The 17721-nt window shown below is 35.8% G+C and overlaps 1 protein-coding gene across 3 annotated transcripts in view; it reads right to left on the reverse strand.

The window, feature by feature from the left end:
- The window catches only part of LOC134793161 (plasma membrane ascorbate-dependent reductase CYBRD1), a 111876-nt gene that overhangs the window by 59880 nt on the left and 34275 nt on the right, over nucleotides 1-17721 (reverse strand). The window contains exon 1 of one of the 3 annotated variants that reach the window (XM_063764748.1): nucleotides 11975-12224. The exons of the other annotated variants lie outside the window; for them this stretch is intronic. Coding sequence (XP_063620818.1) covers nucleotides 11975-11997 — 23 coding nt within the window. The 5' untranslated portion in view covers nucleotides 11998-12224. Of the gene's footprint in view, nucleotides 1-11974; nucleotides 12225-17721 lie in introns of those variants that run through there. 3 annotated transcript variants of the gene reach the window in all.

Here is a 17721-nt window from a genome sequence, read left to right on the forward strand (position 1 = left end):
CTCTGGGGAGTCTCTGTCCATGCTGTCAAATCCTTAGTTGAAATTGTAGCGCCTGACTTGGTAGTTATATTTAACAACAGTGTTGATTGCGGCGAGTTTCCTGATCTAATGAAACATAGTAAAGTAATTCCTTTATTTAAATCTGGTAGCAGCTCTGACCCCACTAACTTTAGACCGATATCTGTGCTACCAACATTTAGCAAGATTTTTGAAAAATTAGTTCTTTCTCAATTAGTACGACATTTTAACGTTAATAATTTGATGCATAATAAGCAGTTTGGTTTTACACGGGGTCGCTCAACAACCGATGCCGGTGTTGAGCTAATTAAGCATATTTTCGATGCCTGGGAGGAGTCACGAGATGCTTTAGGTGTCTTCTGTGATTTATCTAAGGCCTTCGACTGTGTTTGTCATGAAACATTAATCAGGAAACTTCATTATTACGGAGTTAGAGGATCGGCACTGAATTTACTTAAGTCCTACTTAAATGGTAGAATACAAAGGGTCGATGTGAATGGACAGCGATCACCTGGGTCATTGGTCTCTATGGGTGTACCACAGGGGTCAATATTGGGGCCTTTCCTGTTCCTTATCTACATAAATGACTTGCCATTCCTTGTTAAGACCCACCATGATATAGTATTGTTTGCAGACGACACCTCACTTATTTTCAAAGTCAAACGACAGCAACAAGCTTACAATGATGTAAACAATGCCATTTCAAAAGTAGTAAATTGGTTCAATGTTAATAATTTATTGTTAAATGAGAAAAAGACTAAATGTATTAAGTTTGTCACTAGTAGTAACGTAAGGCATGTGCAAACAAGTGTCATTGTGAAGGATGAGGAATTGGAATTAGTTGATAGTACAGTTTTTCTTGGTATAACTTTAGATTCTAAACTCCAGTGGGGTCCCCATATTGCTACTCTTTCGAATAGACTGAGCTCTGCAGCTTTTGCAGTGAGCAAAATCCGTTAGTTAACTGACGTGAAAACAGCTCGATTAGTATATTTTAGTTACTTCCATAGCATTATGGCATATGGTATTTTACTGTGGGGCGGTGCTTCAGAGATAAATACCATTTTTGTTCTGCAGAAGAGGGCTATTCGAGCAATATACAAAATGAACCATAGAGACTCACTTAGAGATAAATTTAAGGAAATTGACATAATGACAGTGCACTGTCAATACATTTATGAGAATATTCTGTATGTACATAAAAATATTGTAAATTTTAGGAAAAATTGTGAAATTCATAATATTAATACTAGAAATAAACATAAGCTCGCAGTGCCCTTCACTCGGCTCCATAAAATTAAAAAATCATTCATGGGTAATTGTGTAAGATTTTATAATAAACTTCCAAACCATATTACTGAATTATCTATTAATAAATTTAAGAATTATGTAAAGCGTAAACTTATTTCTAAAGCTTATTATACCACACAAGACTACATGAATGATATTACAACGTGGGATTAATTGTTATTCGAAATGATTATTTATTTATTAGGTACATTTGATTATTGATGAGGAAATGGATATTCCGATGTAATACTATCTACTTCTTTTGTTACTTATGCTTTTTTTTTTTGACATTTAGATTTTATTCTAGAAATTCTAGACTAGTATTTTTTTTATACAATCTTTTTAATGTTTGACGATCCTTTTGTGAAATTCTTAGTGTTAAATTTGATATGTATAATAATCCAATTTTATTATGGAATAATATTAAAATCAATAAATTGCTCTGATAATTAGATTAAGATTAATTACGATTCATAAGAGCTTGTTGCTAGGCCTACATGAATAAAGTATATTTTTGATTTTGATTGATTTTTGATTTGATTATGACATAGTGCATGGCCGCCATCTTGGAATCCAAATTGGTCATCATTTTCGAAATCTGCGCCCCCTAAAACCTATAAAACGACACCCATGACGACTTTTATGACATAGTGCATGGCCGCCATTTTGGAATCCAAAATGGTTATCATTTTCTAAATCTGCGCCCCCCAAAACCTATAAAACGACACCTATGACGACTTTTATGACATAGTGCATGGCCGCCATTTTGAATTTCAAAATGGTCATCATTTTCTAAATCGGGGCCCTCTAAAACCTATAAAACGACATCCATGACGACTTTTATGACATAGTGCATGGCCGCCATCTTGGAATCCAAAATGGTCATCATTTTCGAAATCTGCGCCCCCTAAAACCTATAAAACGACACCCATGACGACTTTTATGGCATAGTGAATGGCCGCCATTTTGGATTCCAAAATGGTCATCATTTTCAAAATTGGGGCCCCCTAAAACGTATAAAACGACACCCATGACGACTTTTATGACACAGTGCATGGCCGCCATTTCGGATTCCAAAATGGTCATTATTTTCGAAATCGGCACTCCCTAAAACCTATATATCGACACCCATCTCGACTTTTATGACAAAGTGTTTTGCTACCATCTGCATGCAAGACATTTCTATTATTTTTACGTACAAAAATGGCCCCCTGTCAACTTTCAATCGAGATTTAATCGATAATTTATTCGATTAATATTCAGATTAATTCAATTTCAATCTATGTTAGGTCGACTAAACTAATCGCGATTAAAATTTGAGAATTAACTTTTTTTATTCCATTTATTAGTCGAATAAACAGTTAATCGATTAATGCCCATCTCTGACCACGGCATTTTTACACTTTGAGAATATCTGAAAACAAATCAACACAAGGAGCCATTTTGCAAATCCAGTAACATACCAGTAACTTTGTTATTACTTTTGACAGCGCGTGTCATGTGTCAACACAGAGTCGACACAAAGTCGAAACATTGCAACTACTTTGTGACTGCAATATTTCTCAGCCTTAAACCATATTTATACATCATAATTAACAAGTTTCGTAGTATGTAAAGCGTTATTTCTGTTATTTAAGTATAGTATACGCATCGAAGTACTAAAAATGCTTCAAATAATATAGTTATGAACACAGGCACTGAGAAGTAAACAATTTCATTTCCGGCTAAACTAAAACAATGTGGTGGCGCGTTGATTATATTACACTTAGTTTATCAAATCACTCGAGCAGTTTAATTCCCCATAATAATTTAAGTCCTATTGTAATATAAATGCAAACAATATATAATTACGTCTTGTAATCCGTTTTAGAGATGGCGTATTAATGTCACTTATTTTTATTTAAGTATTTTTCCATCTGACAGTTTCCATTTGACAGGAACAAAATGAACGAATGAACGAATGATTTTGGCATAAAGTAGTCGCAAACCCGAAACAATGTGTGCACACGGCGACCACACTTTATGTCACTTTGTGTCATGTGTCGACCCTTCCCCATTTCTGGTAACTGTGTCGACACGGCGACGACTCTGCGACTGGAATTGTGACCGAAACAGACGGTGTCGACACAAGATGTGTCAACACCGCGTCGTAACGGCGACTGGAAATGGTTGTATGGGCCCCCCCTATAATCATCCAAAAATCATGCATCAAATGACCCCATTTCCTCCTACTTCATGCTACCGTCATCCGATGTCCAGACCCCCCCCCCCCCCTAATTTGAAATGACGTAATTTATGAATAGCCCCTTAGGATAATTAGCAACCTTTTGAATAGGTAACACCTATTTAGGATATAACTGATTACTTAGTTGATTCATACAAATGAAAATATAGGTTAACAAAGTTATACCTACCGATTGCTGCTCACAAATTGTAACGGCTAGAACTAATTACACTTAGGGTGGTATCTGAACTGCAAATACTACTTCTTGTTTATTTCTATCTTTTGTTCATTGTTGCTTGCTATCAAGAAAATATGTTTAATCACTCAATACGTTTCAGCAGTCAGATTCAATTAAGATACATCCGTTGGGTGTATCGAAAACCGATAAATACCTAGTTGCTATCCAAAAGAATGCAATAGCCCACAATTTTAAATTCAGTTTTCAAATATAGTAGATACTCGCTCTTATGCAATTTCTATGTTCCCGTCCATCCCGAGTATCCCGACCTGACTCAATTGGATCTGCATCGGACGGGACTTTCAAGCAACGTCCAACCTAGTCTAGGAATCAGAACCATTTGCTTCCGCTCTCGAGTTTCTGCTGCCCTGCGGAAAAATGAGAGAATTCCGAATGAAGATTATGCAGATACTACGTTTTTCTCTTAGACAAGGGGTCCGTTGCGATGGAAATGAGAAGCTTTCCGCGCATTTCTGCACCATTGTCAACGCGCCGGCAGATTTGAATATGGAATATCGCGAGAAATATCCGCTCTCCGGTTTTATTTCCACTTGAGACGAGACTCTTTTGTCCCACTCCAGATGTTATTGTATTGCTACAAAAAGAACCGGATCAAACCGCGCCCTGATGGCTCGTACTTTTTAACTGTTTCAATATTAGAATAATTTGCACCGCTTTGAAGTAACCGTCTGGCATGTTTTGTATAATCAAGTGGTAAGTTTAATTAACCAGTTTACGTAATTAGTTGATCGATTACAGTTACGGTTGACTGGTTAACACTTTGTGAAGCGCAAACTCGACAGACATTCAGATCGAAACGCGTGATAACATTTTAATTGTCGTTTAGTTTTGAATAGTGCCACCCTCTATTTCGCAGGTTTGAATATGATGTCGCGTTTAAATTATGAGTAATCAATCTAACCCCCTGCTCGATGGGACTTATAGCTATGTATCTAAAACGGGTGTTGGAGTAATAAATAAATGGCTGCGAATAAATTCCATGAAATCCCATGCATTCAAAAATATTGATTCACAAGATGACAAGATTACAATAGCAAGTACTCGTATGTAGTAACTGAAGTTGTAAGTCTGTGAATTAAATACTACAATTGAACGTCTTAAGAAAGAATGCAATTGTTCAATTCATCATATTAACAGTCCCTTGATCTTGCAACAATGAGATAATAATACACATAACCGACTGTCTTCTGTATTCTTGAAGTTCAGTGTATTTTACATAGGTAAATATTGAGAATCCAAGCAAAAATCACGTACCGTTGCGTAAACGTTAGTTATTCGTTAATAGTCTTGATCAGCAATAACATTGCAGGGTCAGAAATGTCAAACAAGGAGGTGTACAGGATGTATTGGATTAACCTCAAGGTCTGAATGCGATGACAGGTGCCCGTCTTCATGTTCGCAACTAGGGGAGAAGTCTATTTGCTATTAATTTTAAGAGACAGGATATGTGTCTGATAAGTAGTTATTCATAATTTAGGAAATATAAGTTAGCAACCCCACGTGTAACAGTTTTGGTATGAATAAATATGAAACTTTATTAACCTGTATGCTGTTTTGCATCCCAGATAAGCAAACGAAGCTTATATTACCCTTGAAATTATTCGAGTATTTATATCGCAGATTATATTAAAATGCAGCTAAAATATGCATCAGATTATCTATAAGTACTATAATATATTTTTATAATATGTATGCTAGTTTTTAAGTTATTTATGTATGGCCCACTAGTTGCCTGAAATAAATTCATTCATTCATATACTACCTATAGCAACATTCCAGCAGGTGAATTTGCAAGGATTGCATCGATCTTAATTTAGTAAAAAGCCTCACAGGCAGCCCTTTATGGGAGCAATGACCGTCGTTTCGTGATGTTATCGGCTATAGACGTACGTGACGATTTGTCACTCCCTGATAGGCATAATGGTCCTGTAGGGACTAGGGAGTGTAGGGAACACCCACATGTGCATTCATTCCCTGGGGATTATTATGGCTATCGAAAATATCCGAAGTGGGGTTGCAAGTAGAATGGGATTCTAAAAATCACATACGGGTAAGGTTTGATTTTTGTATCCTAATAGGTAAGTACCATAGGTATACATAGGTACCTGTACTGTAAAGTTTGAGTCTGTAATAGTAAGATGTAATTTTACCATCCGAATATAGGTCGGACAAGCATACAAATTTTAGAACAATTCTTTTTTTTTCAAATATTTAACACATTCAATACCACTAAGTGCTACGGGTTACGCTCGTAGCGCGTAGCCACGGTTTCGTCGTATGTAGCGCGTAGTCGCTACGAACAGTGTACCCGACAGTCGGGTTCTTGGTGTTGAATGTGTTAAGGCGGGGCTAATGCCGTAGTTGTACAAACGTTTATTCTTGAAAATAACTCTTATTATCCAAAAGACCTATTTATTATACGTGTATAAATGTGAATGAAAAACGATTTATTGAAATTGCAGGAAAACTATAGTCAAAATGAAATGACAGATTTAAAATCAAAAACAATAAGGTACCTAACCTTCTTACTGATACTTAAGTCTAAATCAGCGTAATTTTATACACTCGCGATTACTTGGTTAAACAAAGGAATTCCTTGTTACGGTCATTACAACAACCGGACAAGTGCGAGTTGGACTCGCTCACCGAGGGTTCCGTACTTTTTAGTATTTATTGTTATAGCGGTTCATATTATGAGATACAGCCTGGTGACAGACAGACAGACGGACGGACAGACGGACAGTGGAGTCTTAGTAAAAGGGTCCCGATTTTACCCTTTGGGTACGGAACCCTAAAAAGCGACGAGGTTATAAATTGTCTACTTTAAAAATACTGGCTGTTTTTGTGCTTTCACTGGTATTTTCATTTTCACATTAAAAAGGAAACGGCATTTTTATGAAAAAGAAGCCAAAGTTTGCTCCATTCATTTTTATTGAAGTAATATTTTGTGCGTTATACCCATTATGGGGGCGCTACACAAGTACACACAGGCAAGAAGTGTGCAAAGATGTGGTATATATTTGCCTCTTTTGTCCCTACCAGATGAGAAAAATATAAGTTAGAAAGGGTAAGTTAGTTGATGATCTCGAATAAATTATAGGGCTCATGGTTATAAAATACACGAGTAGGTAATTTTAGGAGTAACTTCGAGACAAAAATTAATGTGAACGTTCGCATGCTCTTATTAACTTTGGAACATTTTAGCCTATACAAACAGGATATTTGTCTCGCCAAGATTTGGTAACAACATACTAAAAGTAAATCAAACTAACTTCGTTCAAGCCCAATAACAAAGTTCGTACCTAATGGATATGAGTTACGCTCGGACTCCATCAGGCCTGAAATATCCTTATTATATAACTACCTAGTACCTACTTCATTTCCTTATCCTTTGTTCTATTTCGTATATTATAACTTGCAAAAGCTTTGTGATATATTTTAACATAGTAAAAAAAATGGAATTAACTAACCTATTTTTTTTTTTTTTTTTTTTTTTAGTTTATTGATAGAAAACATTTATTTACATACAATATATATACAGTGGTGACCTAACTAACCTATTTAGATTAACTTTGTTTTAATTTCAATTAAAAAACCTTTATTTTTTACGTGACGAAGATAGGATAATGTGTATGCGTTGTTATGCCTGTGTGTCTATTTCTTAGTTGTTCTCTCGAGTCATTAAATGCGTTAGGAGATGACACAGGCAACTGGCATTCGGTGTTTCAATATGTCCAATTTTATTACTTTTACATTTTTTCATCTGCTACACGGCGCTATTAGCATTTATTTCTCTCTCAAAACCTGTCGTAAATAAATATGCATTTCGAATATCTGTCGAACTCAGTCAAGTGCATCAACACATACACTTATTTATATTACATTTCACAAGCCTTTAAAGGTAAGGAGGGCTGCAGACGAGACGGACACGAGCGAGTTTAGTTTTTGCGCGACTTTCCACAACGGGGCATGGCCGCGGCGAGAAACGTGTTGGCACCCTGGCGCTCACAGACCAAGTTACACGCCTAGCGGATAGAGCTTTTTATTTTTTTAAACTCTCTGTTTGCCAATTGGGTATCTATTGTAAATTATTTATGGTATCATTCATAAAAGTTTGTCAAATCCAACTAAGCGTTGATAATCGTTTGCCCCTATCGGTCATTCTGATCTTTCTGCCGGGCTAGCACAGGAGTGGCGAGATTAAACTACCTGTCCCTCTTTAATCAATACGGTTAGAAAAAGGCGGGTAGTCTATCTCGCGGGCGAGATACTGTCTTGCCCCATCTGTACTAGGCCTATACTGTTTATTGGAAGGACACAAATTTAACTTGAATTGAATTGAATTTGAATTTAAATTAAAAAAATGTAAGAGGTTGCTAAGTTTTATCTATGAATAACGGAGTTACGGGCCTGATTTAGTTAAGTAAATTATATTTTATCCCTTTCTTACAAATACATAAGTCAAAATGACAGATGAGAACAAACGATTATTAGGTAATTGAGGTTTGTAGCGCGTTTATGAATAAGGGGGTTAATGTTTATTTCACCTTGTTAAGAGAAAGGGCGATGGACAGATTTATCATCATTCAATATTCCCGTTTTATTAATTAATTATTTAGATTATTCGAAACGACCTATAATATAACGTAACATTTCAGATTTTCTGAACATTCGCTGTAAGCGTTTTGATTGCAGCACCGACTTCGCAAAGAAGCTGGGGCGACATCCGCGGGCCGGCAGCACACTTACACTGATTTATAGAGGAAGCCGCAAGGGGGAACGTGACGCTATCTCCGGTACTTCTGTTTTACACTCCTACTCTAAAACGACACTTTATCTTGCTACATCTACGACGCTTACGACCTTTCTCATCTGTGGCAGTTTTGGTACGTGCCTATACTTCGATATTAAAACGTCGTTCTATGTTCTAATTTATATGGCGCTTACGGCTTTCTGTTGTTACTTGAAATAGTACTGATTCTGCTAACTGCTCTAGGGCAACTGTTGTTATTAAAGCCATATTTTTATATAATTTTTAGGGTTCCGTACCCAAAAGGTAAAACGGGACCCGTCTTAGTGATAACTAAGACTTCGCTGTCCGTCCGTCCGTCCGTCCGTCCGTCCGTCTGTCTGTCATCAGGCTGTATCTCACGAACCGTGATAGCTAGACAGTTGAAATTTTCACAGATGATGTATTTCTGTTGCCGCTATAACAACAAATACTAAAAACAGAATAAAAACAAGATTTAAATGGGGCTCCCATACAACAAAGTGATTTTTGACCAAAGTTAAGCAACGTCGGGCGTGGTCAGTACTTGGATGGGTGACCGTTTTTTTTTTGCATTTTTTTTCGTTTTTTTTTTCATTATGGTACGGAACCCTTCGTGCGCGAGTCCGACTCGCACTTGCCCGGTTTTACATTAATAACGCCACATTTTGTCAGTGCAAATGCTAGCATAGTTTAGTTGGGTCTGTCTCTAGCTAAACCTAAGCCAAAACTTATTGTACCTATATAAGTTGTTAACTTTATAGGTACCTAATAATACCTAACTTGTCTTAGAGGCTGAAAAGACCAACTCAATTCAACAATTTATCGTATTGTTGAATTCTAGCTCGCGTACTCGTTAACCACATTACCTAATATTAATATTACCAATGCTAAACAAGCGCATTAGGAGTTTTAGGAGAATCAATATAAATGTGATCTGCGATTGCACATATAGTTCGTACTGATCTTGAGATATATCTTTACGCTGGTTTTCTGAGGCCAACGCTCGTCGACACTCGTTCAACTATGGGAGTACAGTATGTGCCCGCGCATAGATATAATAAAGAGGCTCAATTCATCCCATTTCCTGAGACCGGCGCGGGCAACCCACACGGGAATTATTGGATTAATATAATAATACGAAGGCCGAATGCGGGTTGGAACTGCTTCACACTAACGCTAGGGAAGTTTTCTAGCTAAACTAAATAGAGTTAGACCAAGATAAGTCTACAACGATGTTGATAGCACATATAGTGTTATTTTAAACGTCAAACTTCTATGAAATTATGACATAAGTATAAATAATACTTGCGCTGCGTGTGCTATCAAAATCGTTGCAGACTTATCTTAGTTTAACACTAAACATATTTTCTCTTTATTAATTTGAGATGCAATGTTGAGGCCGATGGGTACATGAGCAACTAAGACAACAGCTGTGGGAGTAAGTGGGCGGTTTAGGGACTTGCGTAAGAATAATAAGTGCGGTAGTTACATTCAAACGGGTTGCATCTAATTGTTTAAAGTAACTACTTATACATAATTAGAGCATTGAGAGCAATACATTAATGTGCACCTACGTAGTAGGTACTACCTACCTAAGCCTTAACATTTAAGATACACAACTAAAATACGGTAAAGCTTATTTTCATATAATAATTAACGCAACTCGACTCAAGATACTTACGTTTTGGTAGGTACTTATCTAATTATGTTTTTTAGGCTATACCTTGCATACTAGACTAAGTAGGTAGCATTAATTTGTAGCCTTTTTACCTAGGTAATGAAAGTACATAGTGATAGGTGACCCTAAATGTGTTCAATTATAAAACGTCTATGAAATGAAAAAAAAAAAGACTTTGAATTTGAAAGAGGAAAATATATTTTCATTAACTACCTCAGAAAGGAACTTAATCACGCCATCCTGTCCCATCCATTATCGACCACACGTCATTTTTATACAATGTCACGGCTAGTACCTGTCCACACCGCATGCATGTTTGTGAAACATGTAATTATCGGAGATAACGCACGTCTACCGCCGCCTCGTTTACATAAAGTAAGGTGCGTAATCATGTACTTTCCGTTTTACGGACCGTCTGTCCATAATTTTATGTGTTTTATGGACACATCCAATTGGCCTGATGACAGTAACAAAGAATCATGGAAATAATGGTTTCAAAGAAACATATATGTTAATACGATTCTAAAAAATGGCCCAATCTCAGTATAAACATTAGGATTATTCATATATTCAATAAAATAAAAGTGCAAAATTCTCCAATCGGCCATTTTGACTGAAACGCCAATCAGAAGCGAGCTAAGGATTGACGTCATCAATCCATGACATATTTCTTAGAGCAGCATAGACAACCTTACCGACCGTAATCCATTACGTCCTCACCAAAGAGTTTGAGGTTCAAAAAAAATATTATTTCGCCACTAAATATTTATTACGTCCAAAAAATATTATTACACGATATAAATTAAATATTTATTTGATTGTGTTTTTCGGAACTAATACAAGTGTACCGACAATATTAAAAGGGATTTCAAAATTTGTCATCAGGCCAATTACCATGGACTTGATTACATTGTGGGTACTGTGTATCTACTCACATGCTTTTGGCAACTGTAGTTGCCAGCTGTCACCCTTATTTTATAATAATAATAGAGGTCACTGAAAAATATCAATCACGTGAGTGGGTATGCACAAATGGGGACGCAATTAATTATTGTAAAATTTGGCAGAAGTTATTTATTTATATTTTAATACGACGGCATATTTTAAATTATTGGCATTTTTTATTTGCATTTTTTTACTTAATAAAGGCATTTTTTTAACTGGCTAGGTACGTTTAATTTACAATTTAAATAATGTTAACATAAAACATCATGGTTAAAATTAAAATATCTAGGAGACCGAGCTTTGCTCAAAAAAAATATAAAAACTCAAAAATGCGCGTTTTCCCAGAGATAAGACCTAGCTAGATCGATTTATCGCCCCCAAACACCCCAATATAGCAAATTTCATCGAAATCGTTAGAGCCGTTTCCGAGATCCCCGAAATATATAGATAAACAAGAATTGCTCGATTAGGTATTAGAATATACAAGATTAGATTAGATATAACCTTTAAATATTTATTTGCTTAGCATCCTATTCAGAGCAATTAAGCCAATAACTAAACAACACGACATTGTTAATTAAAAGGACAGAAGGGTAGTTACATTTCTCAACGGACGCACTTATCTTAATTAAGAATGTATACCTAGCATTCACTACGCTTAATCCTGGCTACAAATATACAAGCAACTTTACTTGATTTACTACTTAACTCTCCGAAGAGTCTAGGTGAAAATCGGAACCTATTACCAAAAGGATAAAAATATAAATATAAAAAAAAAATATAACATACGGTTGGCTCTTTCCTCTCGCCATTTTTCCGAAGCACTCACAAAAATTAACACTGGCCGAAAAATCACTGATCACCAATTCACCGTCGTTCGATTTTTAAATTCGAATTTAAAAAGTTTCGGCGGCAAGCTGTCACATGAGCATGTTCGCGGGGTCCGTGTCGCCTCTCTCCGAGATCTCGACTCGATCCGAACGACGCAGGCGCCCTACTTCGATACCATAACCAGTCGTTTATGTGAGACTGAGACCACACGTTATCGTCTTCAATTGATAGAAAGGGATAACATGCATTGTACAAATAACTTGTTTTCAATAGTATTGAATGGCAAACTTCTTTACGCTAGTATTGTTAATTTGCCATTCTTTTGATAACGTTGGTATTTGTTTGATTTAAACGTATTTTGTGAGTCAGCGCAGGCTTGCTTAGTATAGTACATGTTACGCCACCTAGCGACCACTATTTGCAGTATTTCACTCGCTGCCGCGCTATGAATAGTGCTTTGTGTAACCTGTCATGGCCATTCGTTAGTTTGCAATGAAAAGTACAGATGGATGCACTGTAGCTGTAACCAACTGTAACACGTTAATGTTTGAAAGTTGTTATTTAAGCAAGAAAAGTAATTTATTAAACTCGTCAGTTAATTTGTTAACATTGATACAAACTATCGTGATAATACGTAGGTATTATGAATTTGTAGTATTTTTTTTTTCTTGTACTAAGTTAACACAACTGTAAAAAAATCCGTTAAGTAGGTACCTACTTAACTAATTTAGCAGACTTCTCTGTTTCAGTAATCACAAACGGCGATGGACTACATATAACTAGGTAGGTACTTACAGTGTATGAATGTCCAAATATTTGTTCATATACTTACTATAAAAGTTAAAGATTATGTAAGCTTCTTAGGGTTCCATAGTCAACTAGGAATGTTGGTTCGCTCATTCACATATGAAAATAAAAAGTTGAGTTTTTATAAGGCATAAATTATATATACAGAAATTATCAATTTGCATTTAATCGTATGAAAATAACAGAACAGTTACCTTTTACGTAATTTTAGAATTTTGTTGGAATTTAAACATTTTAATTAAATTTCAATTTCGCTGTCCTGCTGCGAGAAATTCTTTGCTTACTCGAGTTTATAGTCAAATCAAGGCAACCGCTTTAGTAAGTCAAAAATTCTCTAGAGTTAGACCAATAAAAGTCTGCCGCGATTTTGATAGCCCACGCAGTGCAAGTGTAATTTATAAGTACGTCATAATTTCATAGAAATTTGACGTTTAAAATGACACTTGCTCTGCGTGGGCTATCAAAATCACTGCAGACTTTTCTCGGTCTGACTCTATCTGCCTATTTGACGGGTTTCTACTGAATGTATTATATGTACTATTTACTGTGGAACGTACATTATGAATTAGATATTTCAGACCCTCGTCACTGTCACGTGTGTATTGGGTATTAAAAGAAACTGGACGTAGCTGAGAAAATTCTGTCAGGTGGATCAAAAAGGTATGCACAAATTGATATGACTGCGATGTTCCTGCGTACGTGTAAATTATTTATTGTTTGTGATTGACAGACGGTAGTTATTAGTAGTTAGCCGGTAGTTTTCTACTTGAACACAAACAAAATAAAGCCGATATTTAAAACACTTTCCTGGTATGATCTAGTATGAAGTAGTTTAAACTAGACGTACCTATCTAACCAAGGGGATGTAGAATTCTGTGTACGCTCTAGTCGATCTTGTTTGATCCGTCCTAGACGTGCGCGCCGCCGCGGCGCGCCGCCGCCATAAGGAGTCAGCGCGCCGCCGCCGCCGCCGGTAGTTTAAAATTCGCGCCGAGACAAAACCCGCAAGAGAGTACAAATTTAAAGTCAATGGACATAAAGCGCGTGCGACGTGCCTAGCTTTAACGTTCCGACTGTCCCGTTTTTTTAAATCCATTGCTTGATTTATTTTAACCTTTAAATCGATAACGTCCACTATACTGGACATCCCAAGAAAAAAATTCTGCACCAAATATTTAAGCATAGCGTTATTTTCCCCTGGTAGCGTACTTACACTACCAGATAACTACTTGAATGATATGTTATTTATAAATAAATAACAAAATATTGGGAACCAGTCTGAACATAATATTTTTGTCAAAGTCCTACAGACCGCAGAACTTGCAAGGAAGCATCCGACAGACTGACATTTTACCCATATTTAATTTTTTTTTATATGACAGTATTAAGCAGCGTTAAAATAAAACGTGCAATAAGTTACTAACTGGTCTGTTTATTACGTGGCAATATGATTTACATAAAAATGTTTTGTGTTTATGGGTAAAACAAGTGTAAAAAGTGTAATGTCCAGTATTTTGCCCGTTGTCGATTACACGGCACTTTTGCTAAGTCCAATATGTTAGACGTTTCCAAGTATGCGAAGAGTAAAATTATTAAATTTTCTGGTAGTTTTTGTGGTAATTAAATTAAATAGAGGGATGTTAGGTGTTTCAAAACATTTTAAAAAGTCATTACTTGCCGTATTACAACGTAATGAACCAAATAGATATAAAAATATTTTTATGGATTTTATTCCTGTGGATGTGGTGTGTGTGTGTGTGTGTGTTTGTTTCCTGTTTGTGTGTGGATTTGTTTTCATCAAGAGATAGACCAGATTTCATTTTTTAGAGAAATTTGTTAGGAAAATTTTGATAAAAGTGCATGCATTATTGTAAAAACCATTGCACAAATATTTAATTGCTTAAATATTATATCGCGGTAGACCCGTTTGTGCAATTCAATATGTGTACAAAACGCGAGAGTTTAAAGTGTTACATTGCTTAAATGTTACTGCTTCCTAGAATACCCCGCTAAGTTTGATTTAATTTTAAATAAAAGACGTCAATGACTGGTAAAATTTTACCACCTACGAGCTATAAAGTTATTCCAAAATAATAAAAATAATAGGTTTTACTTTAACTCATTACATAAGTTGACATTATCAGTAAGTTCAAGTATAGTTCAATATCAGTAAGTGTATTTCTAATTAAAAAATGCAATTATTCTATATTTATTTTAAAAAACATGAATTGGACTAAAAGCCTTATGCACATAAAGTAGGTAGTCTATACTCGGTAACGTCTTTTCATTACGCGGTTATTTACACCGATCCTGGCAACGTCCAACATACTGACATATGTTTTTTTTTCTGAATTATTACTAGATTTTTCATGATTTTTCTACAATAAACCAAAAAACGATGTAACACAGTTTTTTTGAGATTTTTTCCCTTGTTGATTTAAGAGTTAATCTTGGTTTCTCATTATACGTATATTGAAAAGTTGAAAATCCCACGCCGCCGGCGTTACGCCGCCGCCGTGGATTTTTTCGTGGCGCGCCGCCGCCCGATTTTTTTCGACCGGCGCGCACGTCTAATCCGTCCGCCCCAGATTATCTCCGCTCGAAATTTTAATATGTTACCCCACGTCCATGCACAGATCTTCGCTCTTCCCGTAGCCTTAAGCTCATTGTCCCCCAACATCGAACGGGTTTCATGTCCAATTCTTTCACTGTCCAGGCCGCGTAGCCAAGATGCCGATCGCTTACGCTCCGTAGCGATCGAAACGCAATTGTCACTGTCGCACTAATATGGAAGAGTGATAGAGAGACATAATGCTTTTCGTTGTCGAAGCGATAGCGATTGTAACCTTGGCTAGGCCGGCAGGCTATCAGACTTTGGAACTGTCTCCCACTTTCTATCAGACAAGCGCAGACCAAATTCACATTCAAGCGCATGCTGCGCAAGCATTTCCTTGACAAACTTTCTTCTTCGTCAACTTAATGATTCACACAAGGTATTTAAATATGTAAAGTATCTATGTAAGTCTATTTGTATTAAGTATATGTGTATGTTTATCAACATAGTTTATATTCATAGATACTTAGTCTTGTTTACAAATTCATTTACTTTAAAGACACTGCACTTACTTAATCTTTCTGGTTTGACCCATTGGTTGACTGATAGAGAATGCCTTAAGGCATTAAGTCCGCCATTTGTACCTTCATGTATTGTGCAATAAAGATTAAAATAAACAAATAAATATAATGCACATGACTCTAAACTCTTACTATCAACGTCACCACGAATATCGAAATAGAATATTGGTTTAAGACGAAAAGGAAATAGTGATCCCAGAAGGAAATAACTGTGTCAAAATTTCCTACATTACAATTTCTCTATTAGTTACCCGACTGACATTACCGGGAGAGTAATGTTTTTGTTTTATTATAGGTTTTGAGTAAGTTATTTGGTAAGTAGAAGTCCTTACCATGAGTATTATATTCTTTGGTCCTTACACAAATTAACATGAATACGTATACGTACACCATTATCTTCAATACTAAAAAGTAAAACGTCCTACAGAGTCCTATTAGGTATTTTGTTTATAAGAATTATAAATATAACCACGTCAGATGTATATTACGAGTTGTATTATTTATGCCTAATAAAAACTCAACTTTTTATTTTCATATGAGCGAAACTACATTCCTAGTTGACTACGGAACCCTAAAAAGCTTACATAATCTTTCACTTTTAGGTAGTTTTAGTTTAGTCTGTTTAGTTCTTAGTTTAGTTTATTTTTGTTAGTCATAATTTGTTTTTAGTTGTAATTTTATTTTTTTATTTTTACGTAACAATATCGAGAAATTTGTAACTATTACCTATTTTACGAGTAAATTCATTGTACCCGATATATTTAATCCGTTTAAATAGTTTAATTGTATGAGTCACTATCGCGGTACCGTAAAATGGGGTGAGTAGGGTTCGCGGGGAGCGATGGGTTAAGAATGGGGAGAGAAGGGATGAAAGGGGGGTGAGATGGGATTTTAAGGCTACTGCTACAAAAATAATGTATTCCAATTTAAAATGGAGCTATAGTAATACTCATAATAAAAAAAAACGATCCAACAATCTTCCAAAATCACCTTTGTATGAAAACCCAAGTCACCCCAAATACGAGGGACTACGGGGTGAGGTGGGATTTCCTGTTTATCGTCAAAGTTATGAAATGGGAGTAGTTCCATTAAAATTAAAATAAAATAAACTAAAATACAAACGTCCGGAACACTTATTATATACACCATTTAGTTTGCATATGTAAAAATAAAATGTTATCGAGGTTTGAATGTCAGTTTTGCACCTACTCACCCCATTTTACGGTAACCGAAGACAATATTACTTTATGGTAAATATTCTAATTCTTTAAAACTGTGTCTAAACCAAAATCACTAGTAATTATACGATTCCCAGAATAGGGAACTCTACAACGCGCGATGAAAACCTCATCAAATATGCAAGAGTTCGTTCACAGAGAGGAGTTCACGAACTTTGTATACAAACGTAAATATATGCGTAGATATTGTACATATATAAAATATGATCGTAGTTTTATTATATATCTATCTTTGTTCTACTCTGAATATTTGGAGAAGACTAATTAATAAAACATTATCTACGGAATAATCAATCACCAAATCATATGGCAATAAGTTTCGTAGAACTTTCTGCGTAGCTGATATTGATCACTATCTTATTTACTGTGTTTGTTAATTTTGCGCAGATGGGTCGAAAACATTCTGTGTTCGCGTCTTTCCTGTAGACATACACAAGAGTTAAGTGCTATAAAGGTTAATTTTCTTATTTAACCCTTATCCACGTGAAAAGGTCACGAGAAAACTAGCGTGTTCGCGCGAACTGT

The sequence above is a fragment of the Cydia splendana genome, chromosome 8 (genome assembly GCF_910591565.1).
Source record: "Cydia splendana chromosome 8, ilCydSple1.2, whole genome shotgun sequence".
Taxonomy (NCBI): Eukaryota; Metazoa; Arthropoda; class Insecta; order Lepidoptera; family Tortricidae; genus Cydia; species Cydia splendana.